At 40.9% G+C, this 26,906-nt stretch overlaps 1 protein-coding gene across 1 annotated transcript in view; it reads right to left on the bottom strand.

Annotated features, from left to right (window-relative positions):
* The window catches only part of LOC108680138 (histone lysine demethylase PHF8), a 30,713-nt gene extending 4,044 nt beyond the window's left edge, over positions 1 to 26,669 (bottom strand). The window contains exons 1-21 of the mRNA XM_047881888.1: positions 26,324 to 26,669; positions 22,420 to 22,505; positions 21,169 to 21,286; positions 20,372 to 20,598; positions 19,938 to 20,079; positions 18,837 to 19,035; positions 18,093 to 18,219; positions 16,830 to 16,860; positions 16,138 to 16,321; positions 15,519 to 15,623; positions 14,927 to 15,070; positions 8,971 to 9,096; positions 8,104 to 8,252; positions 5,656 to 5,776; positions 5,277 to 5,403; positions 4,287 to 4,342; positions 3,510 to 3,629; positions 2,690 to 3,075; positions 2,279 to 2,365; positions 1,550 to 1,821; positions 116 to 321 (exon numbers count right to left, since the gene is read on the bottom strand). Of these exons, the coding sequence (XP_047737844.1) occupies positions 116 to 321; positions 1,550 to 1,821; positions 2,279 to 2,365; positions 2,690 to 3,075; positions 3,510 to 3,629; positions 4,287 to 4,342; positions 5,277 to 5,403; positions 5,656 to 5,776; positions 8,104 to 8,252; positions 8,971 to 9,096; positions 14,927 to 15,070; positions 15,519 to 15,623; positions 16,138 to 16,321; positions 16,830 to 16,860; positions 18,093 to 18,219; positions 18,837 to 19,035; positions 19,938 to 20,079; positions 20,372 to 20,598; positions 21,169 to 21,286; positions 22,420 to 22,505; positions 26,324 to 26,421 (3,111 nt within the window). The 5' untranslated portion in view covers positions 26,422 to 26,669. The remainder of the gene's footprint in view (positions 1 to 115; positions 322 to 1,549; positions 1,822 to 2,278; positions 2,366 to 2,689; positions 3,076 to 3,509; positions 3,630 to 4,286; positions 4,343 to 5,276; positions 5,404 to 5,655; positions 5,777 to 8,103; positions 8,253 to 8,970; positions 9,097 to 14,926; positions 15,071 to 15,518; positions 15,624 to 16,137; positions 16,322 to 16,829; positions 16,861 to 18,092; positions 18,220 to 18,836; positions 19,036 to 19,937; positions 20,080 to 20,371; positions 20,599 to 21,168; positions 21,287 to 22,419; positions 22,506 to 26,323) is intronic.
* Between the last annotated feature and the right edge of the window lie 237 nt (positions 26,670 to 26,906).

Genomic DNA, 26,906 nt, shown 5'->3' with positions numbered 1-26,906 from the left:
GGTTGTATATTCCTCCTGTTAGCCGCCACCCGCCACCCACCGGTTGTATATTCCTCCTGTTACCCGCCACCCACCGGTTGTATATTCCTCCTGTTAGCCGCCACCCGCCACCCACCGGTTGTATATTCCTCCTGTTAGCCGCCACCTCGAGCCCCTTCTCCACCGCCTGTTTCTTGGCCCCGTGACGCGCGGGACGCTCGGGTCGCGGGCCCCACACCCGCACCCGCGCCTTGGGGTTCCAGGCCTCGTCTTCCTTCTTCTTCCCGCGGGGCTTAAACACGGGGAAGTCTTCGTCGTCCGAGTGGTCCAGCGTGGGGTAAACTGCGGGGAATACGGTGAATAATTCATATTAGTATTATATATTAGATATTATCTAAGATAAATACATATAATGAATATGAAGAGAAGTCTTGGCACTTTCGTCGCTTTTGAATTCTTCGTTAATTTTCGATGTAACCAAAGTAACACTCGGAGAAAGGACATAAGTTTTGTCCAAAGTGTGAGTCACTTTTTACCCCCGTGTAGGTCATTACGATGTTGGGCCCGGCGAAAATGTATTTCAGGGCTGCGTGCAGAAAGTGTCACTATTTGGTTACATGAGCCATTGATTTTTCTCAGTGACTGATGTAAATACTCTGAATACGAAGAGTAAATAAATTTACCCGTAATATTATTTGCTTTTAAATTCTTGACAAATTTGGGATGCGAGCAAGATAAAATACAAGCATAGAAAAAAAGGATTCTGATGTTAATTCTGAGTAAATGTTATTTTCTTTGCTTTTAAATTCTCTTTTAAAAAAGCGAATAATTAAAAAAATGCAATTATAACGAAGACAATACAGTGCCGTAGTCTTCATTTAAATAATGACATAAATATAAGAAATTAAACCAGTCCACGTAAAGAAATAAGTGCAATAACCCTAACAAAATTTAGATGCGTGCCCGACTCTGCATCAGGCGCCGCCCAGGACTCGGGGAGCGCGTAAATCAGCCGCTCATGTCCGCCTCGGCCGGGCTTGAAGTGCAGCCTCTTCTTGTCATACTCTCAGGACACACTTGTCATACTCTCAGGACACACTTGTCATACTCTCAGGACACACTTGTCATACTCTCAGGAAACACTTGTCATACTCTCAGGACACACTTGTCATACTCTCAGGACACACTTGTCATACTCTCAGGACACACTTGTCATACTCTCAGGACACACTTGTCAAACTCTCAGGACACACTTGTCATACTCTCAGGACACACTTGTCATACTCTCAGGACACACTTGTCAAGCAGACCCAGAATAACTTTAAGCGAGTGTAGCGACTCTACGGCAGACACCGAGGCGGTACCCAAATTTTGTTAGAGAGATTACCGCAACCTTGGTAATGATATAAATAATGATACATATATAATATTACCGCAGTCATAGTAATGACATAAATAATGGTACTAATATAATATATTACCGTAGTCTTGGTATTGATATAAATAGTGTAAGAAATATAATATATTATATTAGTTATATTAATGATATAAACAAGCTATAATATGTTACCGTAGTCCTCGTCCTGATGGACTTTCTTGATGCTGTCCTCCTCCATGTACCTCCTGGGGGCCACAGACTTGTTCATGACGGTGGCCACTCTGTGGCGCTGGTATTGTGGTGAACTGCTTGCCACCAACTGTCCTCCTGCCACCAACTGGCCACCTGCCATCAGCTGGCCACCTGCCACCAACTGTCCACCTGCCACTACACGACCACCTGCCATCAACTGGCCTCCTACCATCAGCTGACGCTTGCCACCTGCTAGCTGATGGACGCTGCCGCTGTACGGAGGACACATGATAGCATTAGGAGAAAAAGTCATTATTATAATTTAATTACATAATTATTAATTATTATAATAATTATATCAAGTAATAATATCAGCTTTCATAAAACAATAATATAAATAATAATAATAATTAATAATATAACAATAAATAATATGAAGATGCAATATCAACTAGGTACCATAAATTGTATCACTAATGATATTCTAAAAATATCATTAGACTTGATCGGTTAATTGCAAATTAGGCTCATAGGGTTCATTAGGCTAATAGGGTTCATTAGGCTAATAGGGTTCATTAGGCTAATAGTGTTAATTAGGCTAATAGGGTTCATTAGGCTAATAGGGTTCATTAGGCTGATAAGGTTAATTAGGCTAATAGGGTTAATTAGGCTTATAGGGTTAATTAGGCTTATAGGGTTAATTAGACTAATGTGGCTAATTAGCCTCACCCCGTCACAGTGTAGTTGGCATCCCTGCTCATGCTGAGCATCCCTGCGATGGCGTCCCGCGTGGAGGGGGAGGCGCGCCCGCTCCCACTGGGGGGGGGTTATTAATTATATTCACTATATATCCATTATCATATTCACTCTTCATATTATATATTATATGAATATATTGATTGATACATAACAATGCGGGCAAGGCCTTAAATAAATATTGTTAAAAAAATAATGTCTCATTATTTGTCGTTAATATTATATTGATTATTTCACAAAAATATCTCTAATATCTTTAAAAATATTTTTATTCATCCCATTAGTGTTACATTCCCTGCCCCATTCATCCTTATCATTCCCCATTAATGACCATCCCCTCCATCCCCCCTCTTGGGGAAGACCATCCCCCCTCTCGGGGAAGACCATCCCCTCCATCCCCCCTCTTGGGGAAGACCATCCCCTCCATCCCTTCTCTTGGGGAAGACCATCCCCTCCATCTCCCCCCTCTTGGGGAAGACCATCCCCTCCATCCCCCCTCTTGGGGAAGACCATCCCCTCCATCCCTTCTCTTGGGGAAGACCATCCCCTCCATCTCCCCCCTCTTGGGGAAGACCATCCCCTCCATCCCCCCTCTTGGGGAAGACCATCCCCTCCATCCCTTCTCTTGGGGAAGACCATCCCCTCCATCTCCCCTCTTGGGGAAGACCATCCCCTCCATCCCTTCTCTTGGGGAAGACCATCCCCTCNGGTGACACGGAGACACTCAGGCACATTATTGGGTGTGTTGTACAAATGGTGACACGGAGACACTCAGGCACATTATTGGGTGTGTTGTACAAATGGTGACACGGAGACACTCAGGCACATTATTGGTGTGTTGTGCAAATGGTGACACGGAGACACTCAGGCACATTATTGGGTGTGTTGTACAAATGGTGACACGGAGACAATCAGGCACATACAATAAATTTAATGATTATTTCAATTATTAAATTTAAACTGTATGGACAATAGTACAAAATATATTTATTTACAACTAAAGCAAAATAATAACCAATAATGCACACAACTATAGCTGTATAATAGTCAATAATATATTATTTATATAATAAAATTATCAGAAAATATTATATATTTATGCTGTACAGTGATAATATAAGATAATATAATAAGATAATCATAAAATATTATATATTTACACAGTACACTAATAATATAACAATTGTCAACACAACAGGCATACCTGCCCCCCCTGGACCCCCCCATACTCGGGGGGCGCGGCGCCCCCGTACTCGGCGGGGGCGTAGGCGGACGCCCTCAGCAGCTCCTCGATGCCGTTGTGGTGGGGGGGCGCCACCTCCACCTAAGGGGGGAGGATATTATTTCTTTTGTTATTTTTATTATATGCGTAATTATTTTTTTAATATAATAATATAATAATAATGGGCATATTATTTTTTTTTATTATAAGCGTAATTATTTTTTTAATATAATAATAATAAGCGTAATTATTTTTTTAATATAATAATAATAAGCGTAATAATTTTTGTAATATGATAATATTAGGCATAATTATTTCTATTATAAGCGTGTATATTATAAATCCCCCCACCTCAAACCTGGGGGGGAGTTAGGGGGAGATTTTATTAATTTATTTGCTTTTTTTTAATTTGACTATAAGCGTGGCCTGGGGCTGTTACATCCCAAGCGTTTACTGAGGTACCTGCATATTATTTATTTTGTTTTTTAATTTTACAAGAATTTTTTTTCAATTTTCATTTCTTTTACAAGATTATGTAAGAATTTGCGTGGCCTGAGAACGCTTACAAGGAAGCAGTACTCAGAGAAATGAATGGGAAATATTGTACAATACAACTACATATACTAATCAATCAATATCAATATTAATATTTTCTTACCAATGTCTGTATTAATAAATAAATATAAACATAATAAATTATAATTGATTAAACTAGAAGAAAGTATTTTCAATAAATAATAAGGAGGTAAATGTCCTGACCTCCCCAGCGACGTCACCGGCGCCGTAGAGCAGCTCCCCTTCAGCGCCGCCTCCCACTGCACAAGAGAGGGGGGTTAGGGGGGTAATGTACCGGGGGGGACGCTTAGTGAAGATTAATACACCGCGGGGGTAATGCACCGCGGGGGTAATGCACCGGGGGCGGGGGGTAACCGTTGTACGGCGGCCCAGGCGGACATGAGCGGCTGATTTACGCGCTCCCCGAGTCCTGGGCGGCGCCTGATGCAGAGTCGGGCCCGCGTCTGAATTTTGTTTGGGCACTAGAGCATTTCTGGGGACCTACGAACTAGCCACTAGTGCGGTAACTAACTAGCCGCTGGTGTCGTAACTAGCCGCTAGTGTCGTAACTAGCCGCTGGTGTCGTAACTAGCCGCTAGTGTCGTAACTAGCCGCTAGTGCCGTAACTAGCCGCTAGTGTCGTAACTAGCCGCTAGTGCCGTAACTAGCCGCTGGTGTCGTAACTAGCCGCTGGTGTCGTAACTCTAGTGCCGTAACTAGCCGCTAGTGCCGTAACTAGCCGCTAGTGCCGTAATGTCCGGTGTCAATCTGGCGTCTCATTACGTTCATTATAATTATATCATATAATTAGACCATATGTAATTGAGACGTAATATTCACTTGACCTGCTATAGATTGAGACATGAGTCATCTGGAAGACACGTGATAGATCACGCGCTCAACACCTCAGTTGTGGGCGGAAGCGAAGGCTATATAAGGGCCGGCAACCTTAAGTAAGGCCCCCAGTAGCTGATAAGCGCTCCGCGATGTAGCGTGTCGGTAGAGTTCTCCGACCTTACGGTCGATGCCGTAGCTTATACCTTTGTATTGTAACTTTGTATTACCACTCCGTATATAAGATATGTTATCTGCACACATGTATCTTACTTATCCCTCGCTAACCTAGTCAACGTAACCCGATCCTCAGGTAGAGCTTAATATGAGCTCGGGCAGTAACTATAATAATATAGTTACCTAGTTTAAGCTTGCCGTCCTGGTGGCGGGGGCGGGCGGGGCGGCGTCTGGGGGTGGGCGCCTCGTCAATCATCAGGCCGCCGCCCGCCTCGTCCACGTCGTCGTCCCCGCCGCCCTCCACACCCTCCTGCACACCGTAGTGGTGATGATGGTGATGTGTGATGGTGGTGCCGTGTGATGGTGGTATGATGATGGGGGGGGGGGGGGTACTACAAATTATAGGGTATTGTATCATCCTAACTCATGGGATACGACGAGATAATGATAGTACGATGGGATAATGATAGTGCGAATAGATGATAGCACAATATGATTATGATAATGCGATGGGATGATAGTAGCACAATAAGATGATGATATGGTAACACCTCTCACTCACCATGGGGTGCAGGGCGGGCAGGGGTCCGGGGTGCCGGCGTAGGGGGTCGTACTCCTGCTGGGGGTACGCGGGGGGCGCCGTGGGGGGCGCGCCGTTGCTGCCGCCCTCCACGCTGGCACGTCTGCGGGGGAGGGGGGATTAAATTTGTACCCACTGACTCACTTGACTCACTTTTTACCCTGATTCACTTTTTACCCCCTAACTCACTTTTTACCACCTGTGAACTGACTCACCTTTTAAGGGAGAGGTATACCCTCCAGAAAAACGTCCCCATTTTCTAACGAATCTTTCTGAAATTTCACACATATATGTAAAACAGAAATACAAGCACATTTGTTTATATGATTTTTTCGGAAAAATTTATAGAAAACGTAAAATTCATAGAAAACGGACAAATAAGGGGGTACTTTAAAAATCTATCTCCTCCTACGGTTTTCAAGCCACAGAATTGAAAGATATACTATTCGATTTGTAAAGACCATACGAATCGAGTAACGAAGCCCATTTTTTTTATTGTTGCCTTACTTTTTTAACACGCATTTTCCCGTTTTCTTCTCATTTTCTTCTGATTTTCCCCCATTCTCCCCCATTTTTAATCCAAACTATGCACAAATCTAAAAAAGGGCTTCGTTACTCGATAGGTATGGTCTTTACGAATCGAATGGAATATGTCTCATTGCTGTAGCTTCAAAACTCTAGGAGATAGGTATGCCGTGACAATAAGTGTAAATGTTCAGGAGAGCGCGACAAAATCCCGCGCGCCTTGAAATAGGCACTCAATGTAGCAATGATACGAAACTAAACGTTACTGGAGCTTGATTCCAGTCAAGGATGGTGGGAGCGACTGCATGCACACCACCCCGTACGACGCCAGGCGGGTAACTGAAGTGCAGCTCAAGCAAACACTCTATATGTAGTGCTCGGCAGCTAATTTTCCCGTATCTTAAATGTTAAAGAACCCCCCCACTCTTTTAGGATCTGTAGTGAACGCATAAATCAACGTACAGAGATGATTTTGGTACCGTTGAATGAGTCAGAAAAGCAGCTTTAAGATGAGCATAAAAACCGAGAGGGCAAAAATTTCCGATTTTTAGGGTATACCTCCCCCTTAACCTGACTAACTTTTACCCCCTGACTCACTTTTAAACCTGACTCACATTTTATCCCCAGACTCACTTTTACACCTGACTCACTTTTTACCCTGATTCACTTTTTACCCCCTGTCTCACTTCTTACCCTGATTCACTTCTTACCCCCTGATTCACTTCTTACCCCCTGACTCACTTTTTACCCTGATCTACTTTTTACCCCCCGACTCACTTTTTACCCCCTGACTCACTTTTTACCCTGATCTACTTTTTACCCCCCCTCACTTTTTACCCCCTGACTCACTTTTTACCCTGACTCACTTTTTACCCTGACTCACTTTTAACCCTGACTCACTTTTTACCCTGACTCACTTTTCACCCTGACTCACTTTTCACCCTGACTCATCATTGTACAGTGACACAATATTTACATCATTGTGTCATTGTACAGTGACATAATATTTACATCATTGTGTCATTGTACAGTGACATTGTATCAAATAAGAAGTTTAATAATATTGCAACAATACCATTCTATCACTGTACATTATCATTGCATAAATTTACAATATCATTGATTCCTTGTCAATGATGAAATGATATCCTAATAATGAAAAGATAACATAATTATGCTAAAGCATTAATACCGACTGATTTAATATAAATGCTTTTATCATTCAGTCTTCTTAATTAAATTGTAACTTAAGGATGATATAAAAACAGGAAAATGATTTACAAATGAACTATATCTCATCCTAAAGAATTTAAGACCATCATCAGTTAAAAAACTTTATTGAAAACACTGTCAATAGAGAAAAGTTAAATTTCCATAAGAGATCAAAAAGTAGCTTGTACATAAAAAAAATGAATAAAAACATTAAAACATATTCTAAATTAAAAATTCCAAGAGGATGGGAACAGTAAGCGTTGTTTAGACCCATACTGTTCCCATCTGTTTGATATGTGAACTGATGATGGAGCACCGCTTATGACGAGGAAACTTTTAAATTTCTAGTTTTTATGTTATATCATTTATTATGTATTAGATTATTATGATTGTTTGCATACATTATATTCATCACTTTCAGTGAATAAATTAAAGAGCAGGTTTACCCATTACAGTTCCAGCAGGGTACTGGGCAGGGTATGCAGGGTACTGGGCAGGGTATGCAGGGTACTGGGCAGGGTATGCAGGGTACTGGGCAGGGTATGCAGGGTAGCAGGGTACTGGGCAGGGTATGCAGGGTACAGGGCAGGGTATGCAGGGTACTGGGCATGGTATGCAGGGTACTGGGCAGGGTATGCAGGGTACTGGGCATGGTATGCAGGGTACTGGGCACATGGTATGCAGGGTACTCACTTGACGTTGGCGGGGTACTGGGCGGGGTACGCGGGGTACTCAGGATCATGGGGCGGGGTACCACTCATGCCGTAGTCCGACGTACCCAGTACACTGAAGGCGTACCCCGCGCTGTGCCCACCCCGTGACACTGACACCTTCGTCGCCACCTGCGGCAGTGTACAGTATACTGCAGTGTACAGTGTACAGTTAACTGCACTGCAGAGTACAGTATACTGCAGTGTACAGTGTACAGTTAACTGCACTGCAGAGTACAGTATACTGCAGTGTACAGTGTACAGTGAACTGCACTGCAGAGTACAGTATACTGCAGTGTACAGTGTACAGTTAACTGCACTGCAGTGTACAGTGAACTGCACTGCAGAGTACAGTGTACTGCAGTGTACAGTGTACAGTGAACTGCACTGCAGTGTACAGTCACTGCACTGCAGTATATTTGCTGGGGCACATTCACAAAGTTGAACACACATTCACATTCAAAGTAGATTATTAGTACCTATTATCATCATTATTATCATTATATTATTATCCGTATTATTAGTACCTACCTATTATCGTCATTATTATCATTATATTATTATCCATATTATTAGTAACGATGTCGTATCCGGCGACGCGTTTGCTCACACCTTCAATGTGGATAATTTTGGGACACGTTGACCCAACTATTGCACATAATATCGGACAGATATTGAACTTGACTCTTATTACACTATTTAGACAGCTAATAAGAAATTAGACAGCTAATTACAAATTAGACAGCTAGACAGCTAGAGAACTAAACTCTGAATGAAGGCCTCTAGCACATATATAGTAATAGTAATAATCATGATAATAGTATAGTAATAATTCAACAGATGCACGCACCTGTTGCTGCACCTGTTGTGTGATGATGTGCACCTGTTGCTGCTGTACATGCCCGGGCAGTTGGGGGGCGCCGCCCCCCTTCACTAGCATCTTGTCCTCCTGACCATCAGACTCGTACTCGTCCGTCTGTACGTAATTATCTCGTGTAAGCTTTATACTTATGATTTAACGTACATGCCATCTACGTTTCATTCTACACTATGTCATGTAAGTTTTTTCTTACGTACATATCTTGAACGAATGATTACATAAATGCCATTTACGTTTCGTTCTACAAACGTACAGGTCATGCGCGTTTCATTATACATACCGTGTATAGTCAACATAGCAGTATTATTTTACAGTTTACACACATACTAAAATCACTTGAATTCTTGAAGCGCAAATTATCTGGGAATTAGAAGAATTAAAATTATTTGCTCTTCAAAAAAGCTGCACAAAATTTCGGCACATCTTTACAGAATAAAACGCTCAAGCGTCCAGCTACAACGTCACTTCTTTACAGAATAAAACGTTCAAGTGTCCAGCTACAACGTCACATCTTTACAGAATAAAACGCTCAAGCGTCCAGCTACAACGTCACTTCTTTACAGAATAAAACGTTCAAGTGGTCAGCTACAACGTCACTTCTTTACAGAATAAAACGCTCAAGCGTCCAGCTACAACGTCACTTCTTTACAGAATAAAACGTTCAAGCGTCCAGCTACAACGTCACTTCTTTACAGAATGAAACGTTCAAGTGTCCAGCTACAACGTCACATCTGTACAGAATAAAACGTTCAAGTGTCCAGCTACAACGTCACATCTGTACAGAATAAAACGTTCAAGTGTCCAGCTACAACGTCACATCTTTACAGAATAAAACGTTCAAGTGTCCAGCTACAACGTCACATCTTTACAGAATAAAACGTTCAAGTGTCCATCGTAATTTCTGGGGACAAAATTTGGGATTTGCTAGATTAAATCTAACTCAGCAATCAAACATTCAAGTTGAAAATCAAAATAGTTTTTCTTCGGTAAAGAAGTGAATCAGCGATAGCAAAGTGTGATATAGGCACATATAATTAGTTATTTAAAGAAAATACAGTGAATGCATTTGTGACTCAGGAAGATGGCAAGTGTGTAGGAAGTGTGCGTTCGAGTCTGAACTAAATTTTATTACTTGTATCCGGTCGCCAGACCACGCTGCCTGCCGCGGCCAAAATTTCTTACCCAGGATCCCAACAGGAAGGGATAGTGTAGCTACAACAACGACTACTTGAGAAATAGTGAAGCCTCTCAAACTAACTATCCATAGAAATAGTGACTCTTGAAAAACAGAATTAGTGCAACTAGATAAACGAATTAGAAAAAATACGACATCATGGCAAAATGTCTTGCGATTGAGCCCACTAAGGGAAGTTCATGTGCAATCTGCCGTGAGTATTGCCAAGCACCATTAGCCATTCAATGCAACAAATGTCGTTTGTTTATACACCTTCGTTGTACAGCGCTCCCGCTCTATGTTCTCGTGAGGCTTGACCAGACCAGAGTTTCATATGAATGCAAACACTGCGTTATGAAAGAATACGAAAAATATACTCTGCGAGTAAAATAAAGCTTCAGTCGGTGATGAATGTTCGGCATACAGGCATATCCAGTACGGCCTCCTCCATTTCCCCCCTCCCAGCCTTACCCCCTTCCCCTCCCATGCCCCTACCTTCTCCTCTCCCCCAACCCTAACCTTGCCATAAGCCAAAACCCCACTCCCAACCTTACCCTTGCTCTGAGCCCCACTTCTACCCCCGCTCCTCTCCTCGCCCCCGTACTTACTCTACCCCCACCCTTAATCAGACCCTCAGTCCTAATCCCTACCCTCACAGTTACTTCTGAACCCACTCTCCCCCCTGCTCAAACCCCTGATGCTCACGTTTCTCCCAACACTACGACCTATACCACTGCCTTGAACCTTCTGGATTTGGAGATCGGTTTGCCATCATCTTTTCCAACCTTACCCTCCTCCCAAGAAGCCTATGTACCCCCCGGCAGACCGCAAGTTAAAAAAGGTGTTTGCTGGAAACACCTTCAAAAGAAATGTGAATACGGGAAGAACGGTGAAGGATGCACATTCTCACACCCTAGAATGTGTTATAAATTCTTTGATTATGGAAGCGGTCATCCCAGAGGGTGCAAAAAAGGTAAGGATTGTCCCTTCTATCATCCTACGCTGTGCTGGAGCATCATGAACAGAGAGGTCTGCACGAGAGAAAACTGTCGTTTCCACCACATCAAATCAAGAAAAGAAAGTGGAGAAAACGGCAATAGAGCGAGAACCAATGGTATGCCCCCACAGCAAATGGCAATGCTCACCGCACAGCCCGCCCCTCGCGCTCAGGGAAGACAGAACAACGCTGCATGAGAGAAACACCGTTGGAAGAAGCGGTGAGGTACGAGGTGGAAATGAACGGAGTCAATGGAGAAGGGAAGGCGACTTAGCTAATCCACTGAGTAGCCGATGTGTACGGGGCAGAGAAGCACGTGAGGAGCAAGAGGTTACCCTCAGTGCTTTTTTAGACATGAAGGACCAAATGCAATATCAATTGGAAATGATGCAACTCCAGATAAAGGAGCTGCTGGATCAGGGACGCCTGGCAGATCGGTGTCGCTGCAGGTAAGAACATCAAGAAGGGAAGAGTCTGGTATCCTGCTGGCCAATATCGAGGGGCTCTTTCCACGAAGAGCGCGCCACAAGATTGGCGTGCTGAGAGAGATGGCCGACGAGGGTGGGATCTTCATGATTGCACTAACGCAGTCGCGCCTAAAGAAGGATATACTGGATGCAGAAATTGCAATGGAAGGATTCCAACACTGTCGTGCGGACCGAATAGGAGGGAGGAGTAATTGCTTACCTTAGAAACTCCTCCGCAAGAAGCACGGTGGAATTGAGATTGGAAGCTCTGATGGCTTTGTTGAACATGAAGATACTACTGCACATATGAAGAAAATTTACCTCTGCGTAGCCATGGTCTGTAGGCCGTCTGCTTGCCCATCGGAAAATTTTATCAAAAACTTCAAGGAAATAGAAACCAGGGTGGCTGGACTGGGTGACCCAGCTCCCAGCCTGATAATGGGAGGAGACTTCAATCTCCCACGTATCCGATGGACAAGTCTGGGTGACCGCGACAGAAGTCAAGAAGCCAAACTAGTGAAGTTTGATGTGGAACACTTGCTCTATCAGCAGATACTGTTGCCGACAAGGGAACACAATATCATCGATCTTTTTTTTTACTGATAATGTAAGAATGGTGGTTGACGTTCGGGTTGAAGAAACCTCACTGTCAGACCACCGACTGGTGAGGGTGCATACGACCATTGGAACTGATACCCAGCCCAGGGCTATACCCCCAAAATGGACTGGCAGGACTTTCACCATCGAAGAACAGATTGGGAGGCAATATGGAATGAACTTGACGAAACTGACTAGAGAGAAGAGTTTCACGATATGAATGCAGAGGAAACTTACACAATACTTTGTGAGAAATTAGCACAGGTATGTGTGCGTCATACCCCGAGAAAAACGGGACCCAAAGTCCGCAGCATTCCGGGAGACAGACGAATCTTCATGAGAAAACACAGGCGATTAAATAAACAAATAGCTGAATCCACTAGTGATCTGAGGAGACAGAGACTAATAAATCTGCACAAAGAAACCGAACTCACGTTGCAGGACTCGCACAGGAAGGAAGAACAAGCTGCCGAGAAACGAGTAGTGGAAGTAATCAGAGAGAACCCGAAGTACTTTTTTACAACACTTCTCTTCTTAACAACACTTCACTTCTAGTTGTTGGCCTGTCTGTCTGCTACAAATCTTATAATCGAAATTTAACACACTTCTGCTTATCCTATCGATCTGAAATTTTGCACACTTGCGTAAAGTTGGAGACAATGCATGAATCAAATGACGAAATAAATAATTTAATAAATAAATAAATTTCTTTTTCTCTATATTGAAAAAAACTGAAAAAATAATTTTTTCAGCTACAAATCTTATAATTGATATTTGACACACTTTTACTTGTCCAATTGATCTGAAATATCGCACACTTGTGTGAAATTGGAGGCAATGCATGAATCAATTGACAGAATAAATAATTTTGCTTGAAAAAATTTTATATTAAAAAATGAAATGTTAATTTTTTTTATTATTCCAAAATAAAACTAGAAATTCATTGTACATCTGTATCATTGGAAACACTGGATTCTTTAGAAGTGTTGTCTTTAAAAAGTAATTTTTAAACGTATATCATTCAAATATGCTCAGTCCAAGGCTAAAATAAAGACGCCAGTAAGCCCGCTTAAGGATAACGAAGTCATTGTCGGAGATGATCAGGGCATGTGTGAGTTACTGGGATCTCAGTTTGAATCAGTGTTCAGTAACCCCCGCTACTCAAGGGAGGAGAATGAAATTGAAGTTCTCCAGGAGCTGCCAGGTGGAAAGGCGCTGGGAACATTGAGTTTGGGCCAGAAGACATGGAAATAAGTATCAAAGAAATGGAGAGGCTCAGCAACAGGACCGAATGGAATTCCAGCAGAGTTGTTAAAAAGTGTGTTGGAGCATTGAAGGCTCCGCTCACAATGCTCTGGAAAGCCTCGATAACAGAGGGAATTATCCCTGAGGGCCTCAAAGTGGGACTGATAACGCCAATCCACAAAGGAGGTGCGAGGGACAGACCCCAAAATTACAGACCTGTGACCTTGACCTCACATGTGATCAAGGTTTTTGAGAAGGTAGTGGTCAGGAGGCTTGTCCGGTATATGGAAGAGGCTGACCTGTACAATAACGGACAACATGGCTCCCGGCGTAATCGTTCCTGTTCACAATTACTGGAACACATTCCCCGCCTTATGGCCCTACTGAAGGAAGGAGCTGGCGTGGACGTGGTATACCTGGACTTTGCTAAAGCCTTTGAGTCTTTGACAAAGTTGACCATGGGCTTGGTGCTCTTCAGAAAGCTGAGACTGTTGGGGGTAGGAGGAAGCCTGTTAAGGTAGATTCATAACTTCCTTACAAATAGGGTAAAAGCTGTCGCAATTGGAAAACTCGAAATCCAGAGAAGCGAAGGTGAAAAGCGGAGTTCCGCAGTCCTCTTCCTCATCCACATTGCCGACGTAGACTCGGAACTCACCCACGCATCTACATCATCATTTGCGGACGATACAAGAGTGCTGATGAAGATCACAGATGGCCTAGACTGCGAGAGGTTACAGGATGACTCTTCGACAAGCTATGATTGGGCCCTAGTGAACAATATGCAATTCTATGGCATCAAATTCGTGGCAATGAGATTCAGAGTTGTCACAGAGATCGGGATGCCACATCGCTACTTGGCATCAGATGGCACAGAAATTGAGGAGAAGCAACTAGTTCGAGATCTCGGAGTGTTGATGAGTACTGAAGCCACGTTCGATGCCCATATCGAGGAAATAGTCGCGCGCAGCCGGCAACGGATGAGGTGGATATGGCGGACATTTCGAACGAGAGAAGCAGCACCAATGATTACACTCTTCAGAGCCCTCGTGCTCCCCAATCTTGAGTATTGCTGCCAGCTTTGGTCGCCACTCAAGGCGGGTGCGGTGTGGAAACTGGAGGCAGTGCAGCGTACCTTCACGTACAGGATCAGCGGCATGAGGGAGCTGAACCTGAACTACTGGGGAAGGCTGAAACACCTGGAACTGTACTCACTGGAGAGAAGAATCCCCGCCTGCCGACTCGGGATACGGAGGACGACGAAGGCGGCGCATCAGCTTGGCCTTGGACTCCGAAGTCCTAAACTGGTCATTAGATCACAAGTGGAAGGCCGTCAAGTTGTTTTGGTCTACACCCATCGCCCTCCCCCACCTTGCTCCCTCCCTCCACCCGCTCCTCCATGGCGCAGTGGAAGGCCGTAAGTTTGGAGCAGTCCACACACTCCCCCACCTTGCTCCCTCCCTCCACCCGCTCCTCCATGGCGCAGTGGAAGGCCGTAAGGTTGGTGTAGTCCACAAAGTCCGCCGCAAGTGTGGACTTCTTCTTGCGCCGCTTGGACTCCCGCTCCGGCCGAGGGGGATGCAGGGCCACGGCCTGGGGGGGGGGGTATTTGATTATCAGTATATTATTGTTAATGGAGGGTTATTTAATTATCAGTGTCTATATTATTATAGATTTGTAATTATCGATATTATAATCAAAATTCAGTGTTTGGACTCTCGCTCGGGGCGGGGGGGAGGGAGGGATCATAGCAACCGCTCGGCTGGAAGAGGGTTAATTCAATTTATATTATATTATCAATCTATAATTATTATTCTAATTGAAATTCAGTTCTTGTGCTCAAATAAATTTGTTTCGTTAATATTTAAATTAATCAAATAAGTATAACGAAACAAAGCAAATAATGAGAAGCATGAGACAATACGGCCTAACATTACCTGCTTCTCTGTAGACCTGAGCTATATATTATATATACCTATTATAATATATAATACGGCATATATAATATATAATATTAATATATAATATAGCCTAACATCACCTGCTTCTCCGTAGTCCTAAGCTCCTTATGCAGCTCCTTAAGGAGCTTGGCGGCGTTGACGCCTTCAGGCGCGCGGGACAAGGCGCCCCCCGCCGGCCTCTGCCCCTGAGACATAGTAAGTAACTTGTTACTTTATCTATAGATTTTAGTCTATTGATATTATAATTACTTGCTATTTTATCTATAGTTTGTTTTATTAATGATTATAATTATGATTATTGTTAGGTCTGGAGTAATTTAGTCAAGAGTGATTTAGTCTAGACTGTTGTATTTACTAGAAATAATACTTATCTATTAATGTCGAGAACACTGACTACAACAAAAACATTAATAACACCAAAAACAATGTACCTTTATAACTATATTATATGGAAATAATACATTACCTGGTTGTCCCAGCACACATTACCTGGTTGTCCCAGTGCCTGGTGCACAGTACCTGGTTGGCCCAGTGCCTGGTACACATTACCTGGTTGTCCCAGTGCCTGGTGCACAGTACCTGGTTGGCCCAGTGCCTGGTACACATTACCTGGTTGGCCCAGTGCCTGGTACACATTACCTGGTTGGCCCAGTGCCTGGTACACATTACCTGGTTGTCCCAGTGCCTGGTACACATTACCTGGTTGGCCCAGTGCCTGAGGACCTGGTAGAGGGCCCGGGCCCCCTGTAGGAGGGCAGGAGGAGGGGCCACGGCCCCCCGGAGCTCCTGTAGGAGGTGGCGGGCGGCGTACCAGCTCAGCTCGCGGTAGTGCGGGAACTGGAACTTGTCGGGGGTACACATCAGAAGCTCCATCTCGTAGATCCTGCAATATACATCAATACATCATCAATAAATGTATATCAAATTAAACCCAAATGTATATAATTAAATCAATTTGAATGAATAAAATAAGAGGAAACTGGAACTTGTAAAGGGTACATATGAGAAGCTCCATCTCGTATATCCTGGCCGTTACAAGTTCAAATCAATATATTTATATCAAATTAAGTTAAATGTTACGTTATTACGTCAATTTAAACAAATAAAATTATAAATACGTTTGATTAATTGAAGAAAACACCAGAATTACAGAACATATAACTCATGTAAAAGCAAATAAATTTAGCTTGAGCTGGAGAAATGAACTTGAGTTAGAGGTCAGGATGTGGCAACTATAAAATTTACAAACTTGAGTTATTGCAGGGCAAAGTTGAATTGTTGATCGGAAAATATTAACAGAAAATTAATTAACTTGAGTTGCAGACACACAAACTTGGGGACTAACTTATAAGTTAACATAGAAAACAAAAGTTCAACTTATAGTCACTAACTTGAGTTGTAGTTCAATGTTGTAGTTGTGCACTAACTCAGGTTATATAACAATTAACTTAGTTATATAGTCACTAACTTAAGTTAGAGTTCAATGTTGTAGTTATGCACTAACTTGAGTTATTGAGCCACTAACTTGAGTTATACAGCAACTAACTTGAGTTGTAGTTCAATGTTGTAGTTGTGCATTAACTTAAGTTATATAACCACTAACTTGAGTTGTAGTTCAATGTTGTAGTTGTGCATTAACTTAAGTTATATAACCACTAACTTGAGTTGTAGTTCAATGTTGTAGTTGTGCATTAACTTAAGTTATATAAGCCACTAACTTGAGTTGTAGTTCAATGTTGTAGTTGTGCATTAACTTAAGTTATAGAGCCACTAACTTGAGCTGTAGTTCAATGTTGTAGTTGTGCATTAACTTAAGTTATAGAGCCACTAACTTGAGCTGTAGTTCAATGTTGTAGTTGTGCATTAACTTAAGTTATAGAGCCACTAACTTGAGCTGTAGTTCAATGTTGTAGTTGTGCATTAACTTAAGTTATAGAGCCACTAACTTGAGCTGTAGTTCAATGTTGTAGTTGTGCATTAACTTAAGTTATAGAGCCACTAACTTGAGCTGTAGTTCAATGTTGTAGTTGTGCATTAACTTAAGTTATAGAGCCACTAACTTGAGCTGTAGTTCAATGTTGTAGTTGTGCATTAACTTAAGTTATAGAGCCACTAACTTGAGCTGTAGTTCAATGTTGTAGTTGTGCATTAACTTAAGTTATAGAGCCACTAACTTGAGCTGTAGTTCAATGTTGTAGTTGTGCATTAACTTAAGTTATAGAGCCACTAACTTGAGCTGTAGTTCAATGTTGTAGTTGTGCATTAACTTAAGTTATAGAGCCACTAACTTGAGCTGTAGTTCAATGTTGTAGTTGTGCATTAACTTAAGTTATAGAGCCACTAACTTGAGCTGTAGTTCAATGTTGTAGTTGTGCATTAACTTAAGTTATAGAGCCACTAACTTGAGCTGTAGTTCAATGTTGTAGTTGTGCATTAACTTAAGTTATAGAGCCACTAACTTGAGCTGTAGTTCAATGTTGTAGTTGTGCATTAACTTAAGTTATATAAGCCACTAACTTGAGTTATACAGCAACTAACTTGAGTTGTAGTTCAATGTNTAAAGCACCTAATATACCACCATAAAGCACCTAATATACCAGCATAAAGCACCTAATATACCACCATAAAGCACCTAATATACCACCATAAAGCACCTAATATACCACCATATATCACCTGGTCGGCAAAGAACATCTCCGAGTGGTTGCTGGCTTTCATCCAGCGCTGGTAGAGGACCAGGTTAGCTTCTGTTGGCTTGATGAGGTAGAATATCTTCTCGCCCTGCAATACAACACTTGTATCACCAACACAATGTAAACAATTCAAAATAAAATTAGGTAAAATAAATAAAATAACGTCAAAACAAACAATAAATTCGTTATAATTTAATGGTGATAACATAAGAGTGTGATGATGGCAGAGAGCGTCGTCAATCACACACTTGATTAATATACCATATAACATTATGGTATATATTAATATACCGTAATGGTATATGGTATATACCATTTTCATATCATATACCATTATATACCATAGGTATAACATTACAAAATACATTAGGTATTATACTATCTATCATCACGGTATATATAAAACATTACAATATATATCAATATACCCACCCACAGGACGCGGTACCACACAGAGGTACCTCGGTTAATATACTACCATATAACATCACAATATACCTTAATATAATATATAAAATCATGGTATACATCAACATACCATATAATATTACAATATATACATCAATATACTCACCCACAGGACGTGGTACCACACAGAGGTACCCCCAAAGTCTATATGGAAGTCAGTATAGGACTTCTCCACGCCAGGTATGATGTATATCAATATACCATATAACATTACAATATATATATCAATATACTCACCCACAGGACGTGGTACCACACAGAGGTACCCCCAAAGTCTATATGGAAGTCAGTATAGGAGTTCTCGACGCCTATAAGGCAATATTTGGACACGGTGGGGCGGGTGAGGGGAGGTGGGGGCGGGGGGTCACCCGGCCATGAGGTGTTCACCCAACACAGCTTGCGTACGATGGCTGGGGGCTCGACGAGCTGGCTTAACCTGCGGGTGGTGAAGGGTTAAGAACCTGCGGGTGATGAAGGGTTAAGAACCTGCGGGTGGTGAAGGGTTAAGAACCTGCGGGGGTGAAGGGTTAAGAACCTGCGGGTGGTGAAGGGTTAAGAACCTGCGGTGGTGAAGGGTTAAGAACCTGCGGGGGTGAAGCTGTCTCTTATACACATCTAGATGTGTATAAGAGACAGCCCNGGGTGGTGAAGGGTTAAGAACCTGCGGGGGTGAAGGGTTAAGAACCTGCGGGTGGTGAAGGGTTAAGAACCTGCGGGTGGTGAAGGGTTAAGAACCTGCGGGTGGTGAAGGGTTAAGAACCTGCGGGTAGTGAAGGGTTAAGAACCTGCGGGTAGTGAAGGGTTAAGAACCTGCGGGTAGTGAAGGGTTAAGGGCTCAACAAGCTGGCTTAACCTAAAGGCAGTTCAATGTTAGTCTGTGTTAACACACTGATTTTGTATGCTGTGTACAGTGCGTGGGTGTGCTGTATTGGTACAATATTTTGATATGCTGGTGGTACATTGTGTTTGTATGATGTGTTAGAACTGTGCAGAAGCAAATATACAAACATTATTTCAGTTATACATAAAATTTAGAAAATAATAAGAAAACTCAGACAAAATTAGAAAACAAACATTTTTCTTGCCCTAAGCTCTGTACAATCAATATGCTAGACCTCAATTGAATATCTTATTATCTGACGCAAACATATATATATATATATATATACCAATACCTATTTGCAAAAAGACACTATGGAAGATGCTTAAATGAAGAGCTTCAATTAAATACACGATGTTAATTATTAATTCAAAATTTTAAATTCTTAAATGAAGGTCACAATGCTAAATACATAAGTTATTATAAAGAAAGTAAGGGTACAACAGCGGTGTTCTCACCCTGTATTGGAGAACTCAAGGCTGATGAGGTTGAGAACTGTCGTGCGTGCAGGACTCAGGAAATATTCAATAAATTCGTGCAGACGCATCTTTACGTCCGTCTGCCGCTGTACGTCAATAACGTCAACTTCATGATCTGAACCTGTGACATAAAACCTGTCTTATTTATGATCTTAATGGCTTAACATTATAGTATCCAACAACATTCATGTATTCACCAACTGCAAACTCTCCAACATTCCTTGTAAATAACAATTCCCAACTCTTTAATATTTTTGTACTAACTGCAAACTCAACAGCTTTTTAGTACTCGGAATGTAACACAGCATATCTGTTCTCACCAACATAATGTAATAACAAACATGCACTCACCAACATAATGTAATAACAAACATGCACTCACCAACATAATGTAACATCAAACATGCACTCACCAACATAATTCTCGACATCGACCACAGAGAAGGAGGGGTGTGGGATGACAAGGTCTAGTCCTGCTTTATCCGACACCAGGATCGGCTGGTTAAAATTGCCGCAGGACACGGCAGCTTCTGCTCCATCAGCACATGGAGTTTTCTCCAAGCCTCCGCAGCCCTCCTCCCCAGCAATGAACCCCAGGGTCAGATCTGAGCCTTGTAACCGAGTGATCACCTTCTCCCCACTGGGAAAAGATATTTATTCCATTTATCAAATTAGTAATTAGGTTATTAGATGATAAAGCTAAGATTACTTATTTTAGAAATAATAATTTATACAATACATAATTAATTTTTAAAAATATCAACATTTTTAGACAATACAAAAAATTATTTGAAACAAATGTTATAAGCATTATAAAATCTTAATGAAATCATTGTATTTATTTTAAGAAAGTGAAAATTATACTATTTGTAGTCTGCGATGCTCCTCAACTTTTGAATTCTTTCACATTTTTTTCTAAATTCATGTAGCATTTAGCTTTTGTGTTAAAATTTGTACACATTCATGATACAGTAAAAATTAAAGTTTTCAACACAATGAAATTATTTTTGGTTTTGACTTATTTCAACAATAAATAAAAAATCATGGAATCAGTTAGCAATTGGAGAATAATGTAGCACTTATGACAGTGAAGTTTTGACTGTAGTTTAGCTGAAAAATCGAAATATCTTATAGACTTTTTAGTAGGTATTTAATTAAATAAGTTACTTGTGAAAATTGAATAAGTTACTTTATTAATTAAATAAGTTACTTGTGAAAGTGTCGTCCTCTGAGCTCCTTTATAAAGACTTGAGTGCCCGTCTGGACGGCTTTGTTGGCTGCGTCAGCCTCGGAGTAGTCGTGCCGATGCCAGTTCAGTCTTGCTTTCACTGCAAATTCAATTTTAAATAATCAATTTCACCACTTTTTGCACAGTTTACACTAGATTTAACCATTCATACTGAAGGGTTTCAACACAATAAAAGCTTTAGATACAGAATACTTTTATACATGCACGCAGCCAAATCATTCCTTCCTTAATTACCTTGATATAACATTGCCAAGGAGGCAGGGTAGGGTAAATAAATTACCCTAGAACACACATTTTGTTTTAATAAAAAGTTTATTTTCACATTTTGTATTGATTGGTGCTTGCTGAAACATAGACTTTGTAAGGAGTATATTGGACACCTTCATGCATGTAACTGGCCTGGTGTAATGGCTCAACTGGGCTGAAATTCCACATAAAAATTGATGTTGAATAGGTTGAAATTTGCTTGGAATATTAATGATAATCACAACCATCATCACCAAACAACTATTCGTAGCCAAACAGAAAATTTTGTGCCTGGTGTGTTCGGACAAGAATTTAAAAAAATTATTCAATAGTTAAGTTATCAGAGAAGCTCTAAACAAGATATAGCAATGTTATTGTACATTGTATTCACTTACGTGCTGTCTTTAGGTCTCTAATCCTGCTATATTATGGTACCTTTTAAATCTGGGCGACTTGCAAATATTTAAAAGATCCAATTTAATGGTTGTTCCATGAGGCGACAGCTGGAAGAATGTTGGAGACTTCACATTAGAACATCCAAGCCAATTTGGTGCAGCTTTATTAGAAAATTAATTATAGTTTGGAGTACAATTCCACCCTTGGCTGGTATGGAAGGTACTTACACACAGAGAGTGCATGGTATGTGGCACTTACACTCATAAAGTCCGTGGTACTTACACACAGAAGGTCCGTGGTACGTGGTACTTACACACAGAAGGTCCATGGTATGTGGAACTTACGCACAGAAGGTCCGTGGTACTTACACACAGAAGGTCCGTGGTACTTACACACAGATGGTCCGTGGTACTTACACACAGAAGGTCCGTGGTACTTACATACAGAACAGAAGGTCCGTGGTACTTACACACAGAAGGTCTGTGGTACTTACACACAGAAGGTCTGTTGTACTTACACACAGAAGGTCCGTGGTACGGTACTTACACACAGAAGGTCCGTGGTACTTACACACAGAAGGTCCGTGGTACGGCTCACATCTTGGACAGTGAAATCTGTCGATGTCAACAGCCTGGTACTCCCGCACTCCCACACATCTGCTCATAAGAATAAATATAATGTACATGTATATAAAAAAGTATAAATAGCATAATATAAAATAAAATTAGAGCTGTAGATATGTAAGATAATATACCGTCAAACGGGGTAAAAAGGGACGGGCGGGGTAAATCGGGACGCGCCTCCGACATTTCGTAGAAATGTTGTAGCAGCTAAACCAATCAAAATATTGCAAAACTAAAAATAGTGGCATAAACCTCAACATTTTTACTATCTATTATGTATAAAGCTAGTCAAGAAATAAAAAATTTACTATCTCTAAAAAATCGCTGAAAAAAGTGTGAAAAGTGCGATTTTGGAAAAGTACCTCTGCTAAGGTCTGGAGCAAACCAATATTAAAAAAAATTTACTTACATTAAAGTTGCACCCAGGTGTCGGCTTGAAAACGTTATTGACGGCATTTGCCTATCTCATTCCAAAAAAAATGGCAGCCATTTCCGCACTGCGGGGCTACTCAGAACACCCCCTCGGGGTAGTAATTAGGGACACCCTTAAAAATGCATTTACAGTAGAACCTCAGTTAGCAAAGGTTCCAGTTAACAAAAAAGTTGATTAACAACAAAGAATTTTGTTTACATTTACCTTGCTCAGTGAAAAAAAAATCACTTATCAAAAAATTAGTGCATCAATGGTCATCACAAAATTGTACATAGAAAGCTATATATTGAATTGTGCACCGGGCATCATAGAATGAAAAGTAATTGACCTAAACTATGATTTATTTCTCCAAAACATATGATGGTTGTTACTAAAACATTATTTTCTGTTTCAGGTATGTTTTTCACAATCTTTTTTGTTATAGTGAAATCACTTGACTCAATTAAAATTGTGCGAAATTACAAACCATCCTGTAAGCTTACAGATACAGAAGAAATGCTACATGGCTGCTGATATGAAGCTGGCAGTGGACAAGGTTGTTGTCAATGCTCAATGGCATGTCCATGGATACAGTAATATCACATTAATAATACGGTAATTAATGAATATGGTAATATAGTATCAATAAAGGAAAAATTAGTAAAAATCACAGTAAATGTCATTTATTTTACATCTACATCATCTACAATGAAAGAGGAGGACTTCAAAGTACTGTTAGTAATGGATGAGTACACTCTGCATGCTTCAAACATTTTAAAATTAACTTTTATTGCAAGTGTCCCGGATTACCCCGTTTTGAGGGGTAAATCGGGAGGGTTTTATTTTGCGTCTAGCACCTTGCAAATAGCATATGGAATTTTTTTAAGATGCCATTAGATAGCCGTCGCAAAGAGCTACAAAATGAGCCTAAACTTGTTTCTGAAATGTTTCATGGTAAGAAGTTATTAACAAAAAACGCTCAAATCCATCCCTTTTTACCCCGTTTGACGGTATTGAATGAAGCTATGAAGGAGATGAAAAAATAAAAATTGAACAGGAGTAAAAGTCTGTCCTAAAGTTGGCATTCTGATAAATTGATTAGAATAATTAGAATTAAATTTGATTAAATCAAGAACTCACTATAAATATTATTTAGATAAATGAAAACGTAAGCATACCTTGCTGACAACAAAGCAAATAAATGTTCTAGCAAGTTATCACCAAACAGATACACAGATGCCCAAGAAGTTAAGGTTGAGTTGGGAGACAAGCTGTTCATTTTTCCTCTAATTCTTATTTAATTAGATTTCGATACCGTCAACTGGGGTGACTTCGGTTGCTGGGGTGACATCGGCTGCATTTTTGATTTTGCTTTGCAAACAAAAAATGGGGTCATAAACACCAGGGTTGTAAACGAGGTCATGAATGCCAGAGTGACTTTGGCCATCATTTACAACCCCGCTTTTGTTTGCAAAACAAAATCAAAAACGCGGCCGAAGTCATCCCGGCGGCTAAAGTCACCCCAGTTGACGGTATTGGCTTCCTTTCAAGCTTTCCATGAAGCCATCTTGACCTTAAACTGACATCCATATGAGTTCAAAATCAACCATGGGCAACTGGGCAGTAAAGAATTGCTAAACATCAATTGATGACACCAATTTCATAGCCCCAAACATATCTTGATGAAAAAGGCAGACAGTTGTAGCCAAATACGTTTATTGATGGATTTTTTGTGCTGGCAATGCATCTTGAAGCAGGCATGGGGTATATCTACTTGGACCCTTGGCAAAACATGACTGAATTTTTCCATAGTTCTATGGATTTGCTAGCCGTGATTCCATTTCTTCAAGCCATGAATTCCGTATCTCAGCCATGAAAAAACATTAACAGGCCACAAACATATTTACAAAGTCCATGCACATGTTATCCCAAATCTCTAATGTAACTCTAAAATAGTGGAACAGCAAATTTAACATTTGGCTTCACTTCAGTGGCAACTGAACATATAACAGATAATGCAGTCTGACCGCTCTGATGTGACAGCAGCTACCGTATGTGATCTTCAAGGAAATGTTTTGGGTTGACTTGTTGTTTAACCTAACCTAACTTGTTATTACGTTTTGCAGGATATTATGGCTGAAACATTTGAATGTGCCATCATTAGGGAAGCTGAAAATTTTATGAAATTACATGTTTGCAAAGTTGCAAACCATGATTTTTCAATCTAACAAAAATACTTGTCATTAGAGCCACAAGATTTCATACCTACTGAAATTCTTTGATATTAGAGTATCTGGGATATTTCAGAAAAAAGTAGGACTTTTCAAGCCCTGTGACAGACATAAAGATTGCCAGAGATACTCTATCTGATACTCTAAATTAGGTCTAATAAAAGTTTTCATTTACTGATACTAAGTGTCAGTAGGTGCCATCACGATCACAATATAAACTTGATAAATAATCTGATACTAGGCTATAGGGTAAACACACCATATTCTGACACTTTTAGGGCTTAGCAAGAAATGAATAGCTATAAAAAGATCACCGTATGTGCGATTCGAGTTCTGATTGCTTTACTTTACGTCACTCTCAAAACACCATACTATGCGCCAGCAATGATGAAACAAGTATACTTAAAGGATTCCTAATATATTCACAGACTTATTTAAAAGTATCAAACCATAATATTCTTTCTACACAAACAGTTTATCACTATTTCAGTATTTGGTAGAGCAAGGTCAACTATCAAGTTTGACACATTTTTCGATGTCCTCAGACCTCAGTCTCACTGGGTGACAACCACTGTGCAGAGAGTGGATGAATATAGCAAGATCTTTGGCGACGCTTCAGTAGCCAAATTTTTGCCTTCAGAAGATCTTGCCAACACATTTAGATTGAAATTCTTGCATTTAATATATTTCTCAGTCTTCGGCCAACTATTTAGAAAAAAAGTAAGGTTTCCGGTACATTGGGTGGATTACGATGCAGCAAAGCTTGTCCGGAAATCAGTTGCGATGAGTTCCCACAAAAAATGTAAACAACGTTTTTTCGATTGTGTAGTTTCGGTCACATTAGAGCGGTCAGACTGTTTTTAGGGTAAAATTAGTTATGTGGGGTAACACGTGCCTGCACATAGTGGAAGTCTATGAAGAGAGGTACTTATGTCGGTCCACCGCCGTGCGGCGGTCCGCGGTCTTAACCCTTCGCAAGGCCCCATGCCCTTGGCCCTTGGGCCCCTGTTGCAAGTTGCAATTCCCCCCCGCTGAGCCGGACCGGTCGATGCTCTTGCAAACGCATAAGTACTCACAATAATTCCCTGCCACCATGCTGGTCTACTTATAGGACTCAAAAATGAACTTGAGAGAGAGTCTAAAAAACTCTCTGCTTTGCCACTATGTGTTGCGTTTACCCTACATGCATTTTGAGAAACAAAACTTACCTTCCGTGAAACCAATCCTTGCAAATGTCGCATTGTATCATGAACCGTGATAGGTCTGAAGATTGACCACATAAACAATAAATAACATCCTGAGCCATGATTTCTCCTTTGGCAGCTGGACTTGGCTAGGCCTCAACTCCTCATAGAAACAATATGACTTTGACTAACTTATCAGTGTAGAATCATTTTAAATTGATATAACTTTGAAGCATATCATTCGTGATCATCTGTTTTATTTCATGCGTAGAATAAAAAGCTGACGCGTTACCATGGATGATCAAAAATGTCAATTTTTTATCTTAATTCATTCATTGTTCTCATCAACACAACACAGCAGGTTCCAACAGTAAATAATGTTCAGCAACAACAAAATTTCCGGGGTAAATGTAAGTCTACGGAAATAAATTTACCCTATACCGTGGTCATTCCAAGTTCATAAGACATTTTTCACCATTTTTAAAAAAGAAAAAATTTAAGTAGTAATGTAAGTTTGGGTGGAATATTAACAACAAATGGTCAAATGTTGTTATATGCATGGTTACTTACTTTCGTTTAATCGTGGTATATTCTATTCGTCGAGGAA

The sequence above is a fragment of the Hyalella azteca genome, unplaced genomic scaffold (assembly GCF_000764305.2).
Source record: "Hyalella azteca isolate HAZT.00-mixed unplaced genomic scaffold, Hazt_2.0.2 contig1249, whole genome shotgun sequence".
NCBI lineage: Eukaryota > Metazoa > Arthropoda > Malacostraca > Amphipoda > Hyalellidae > Hyalella > Hyalella azteca.
This window is presented reverse-complemented; position numbering and strand designations above follow the sequence as displayed.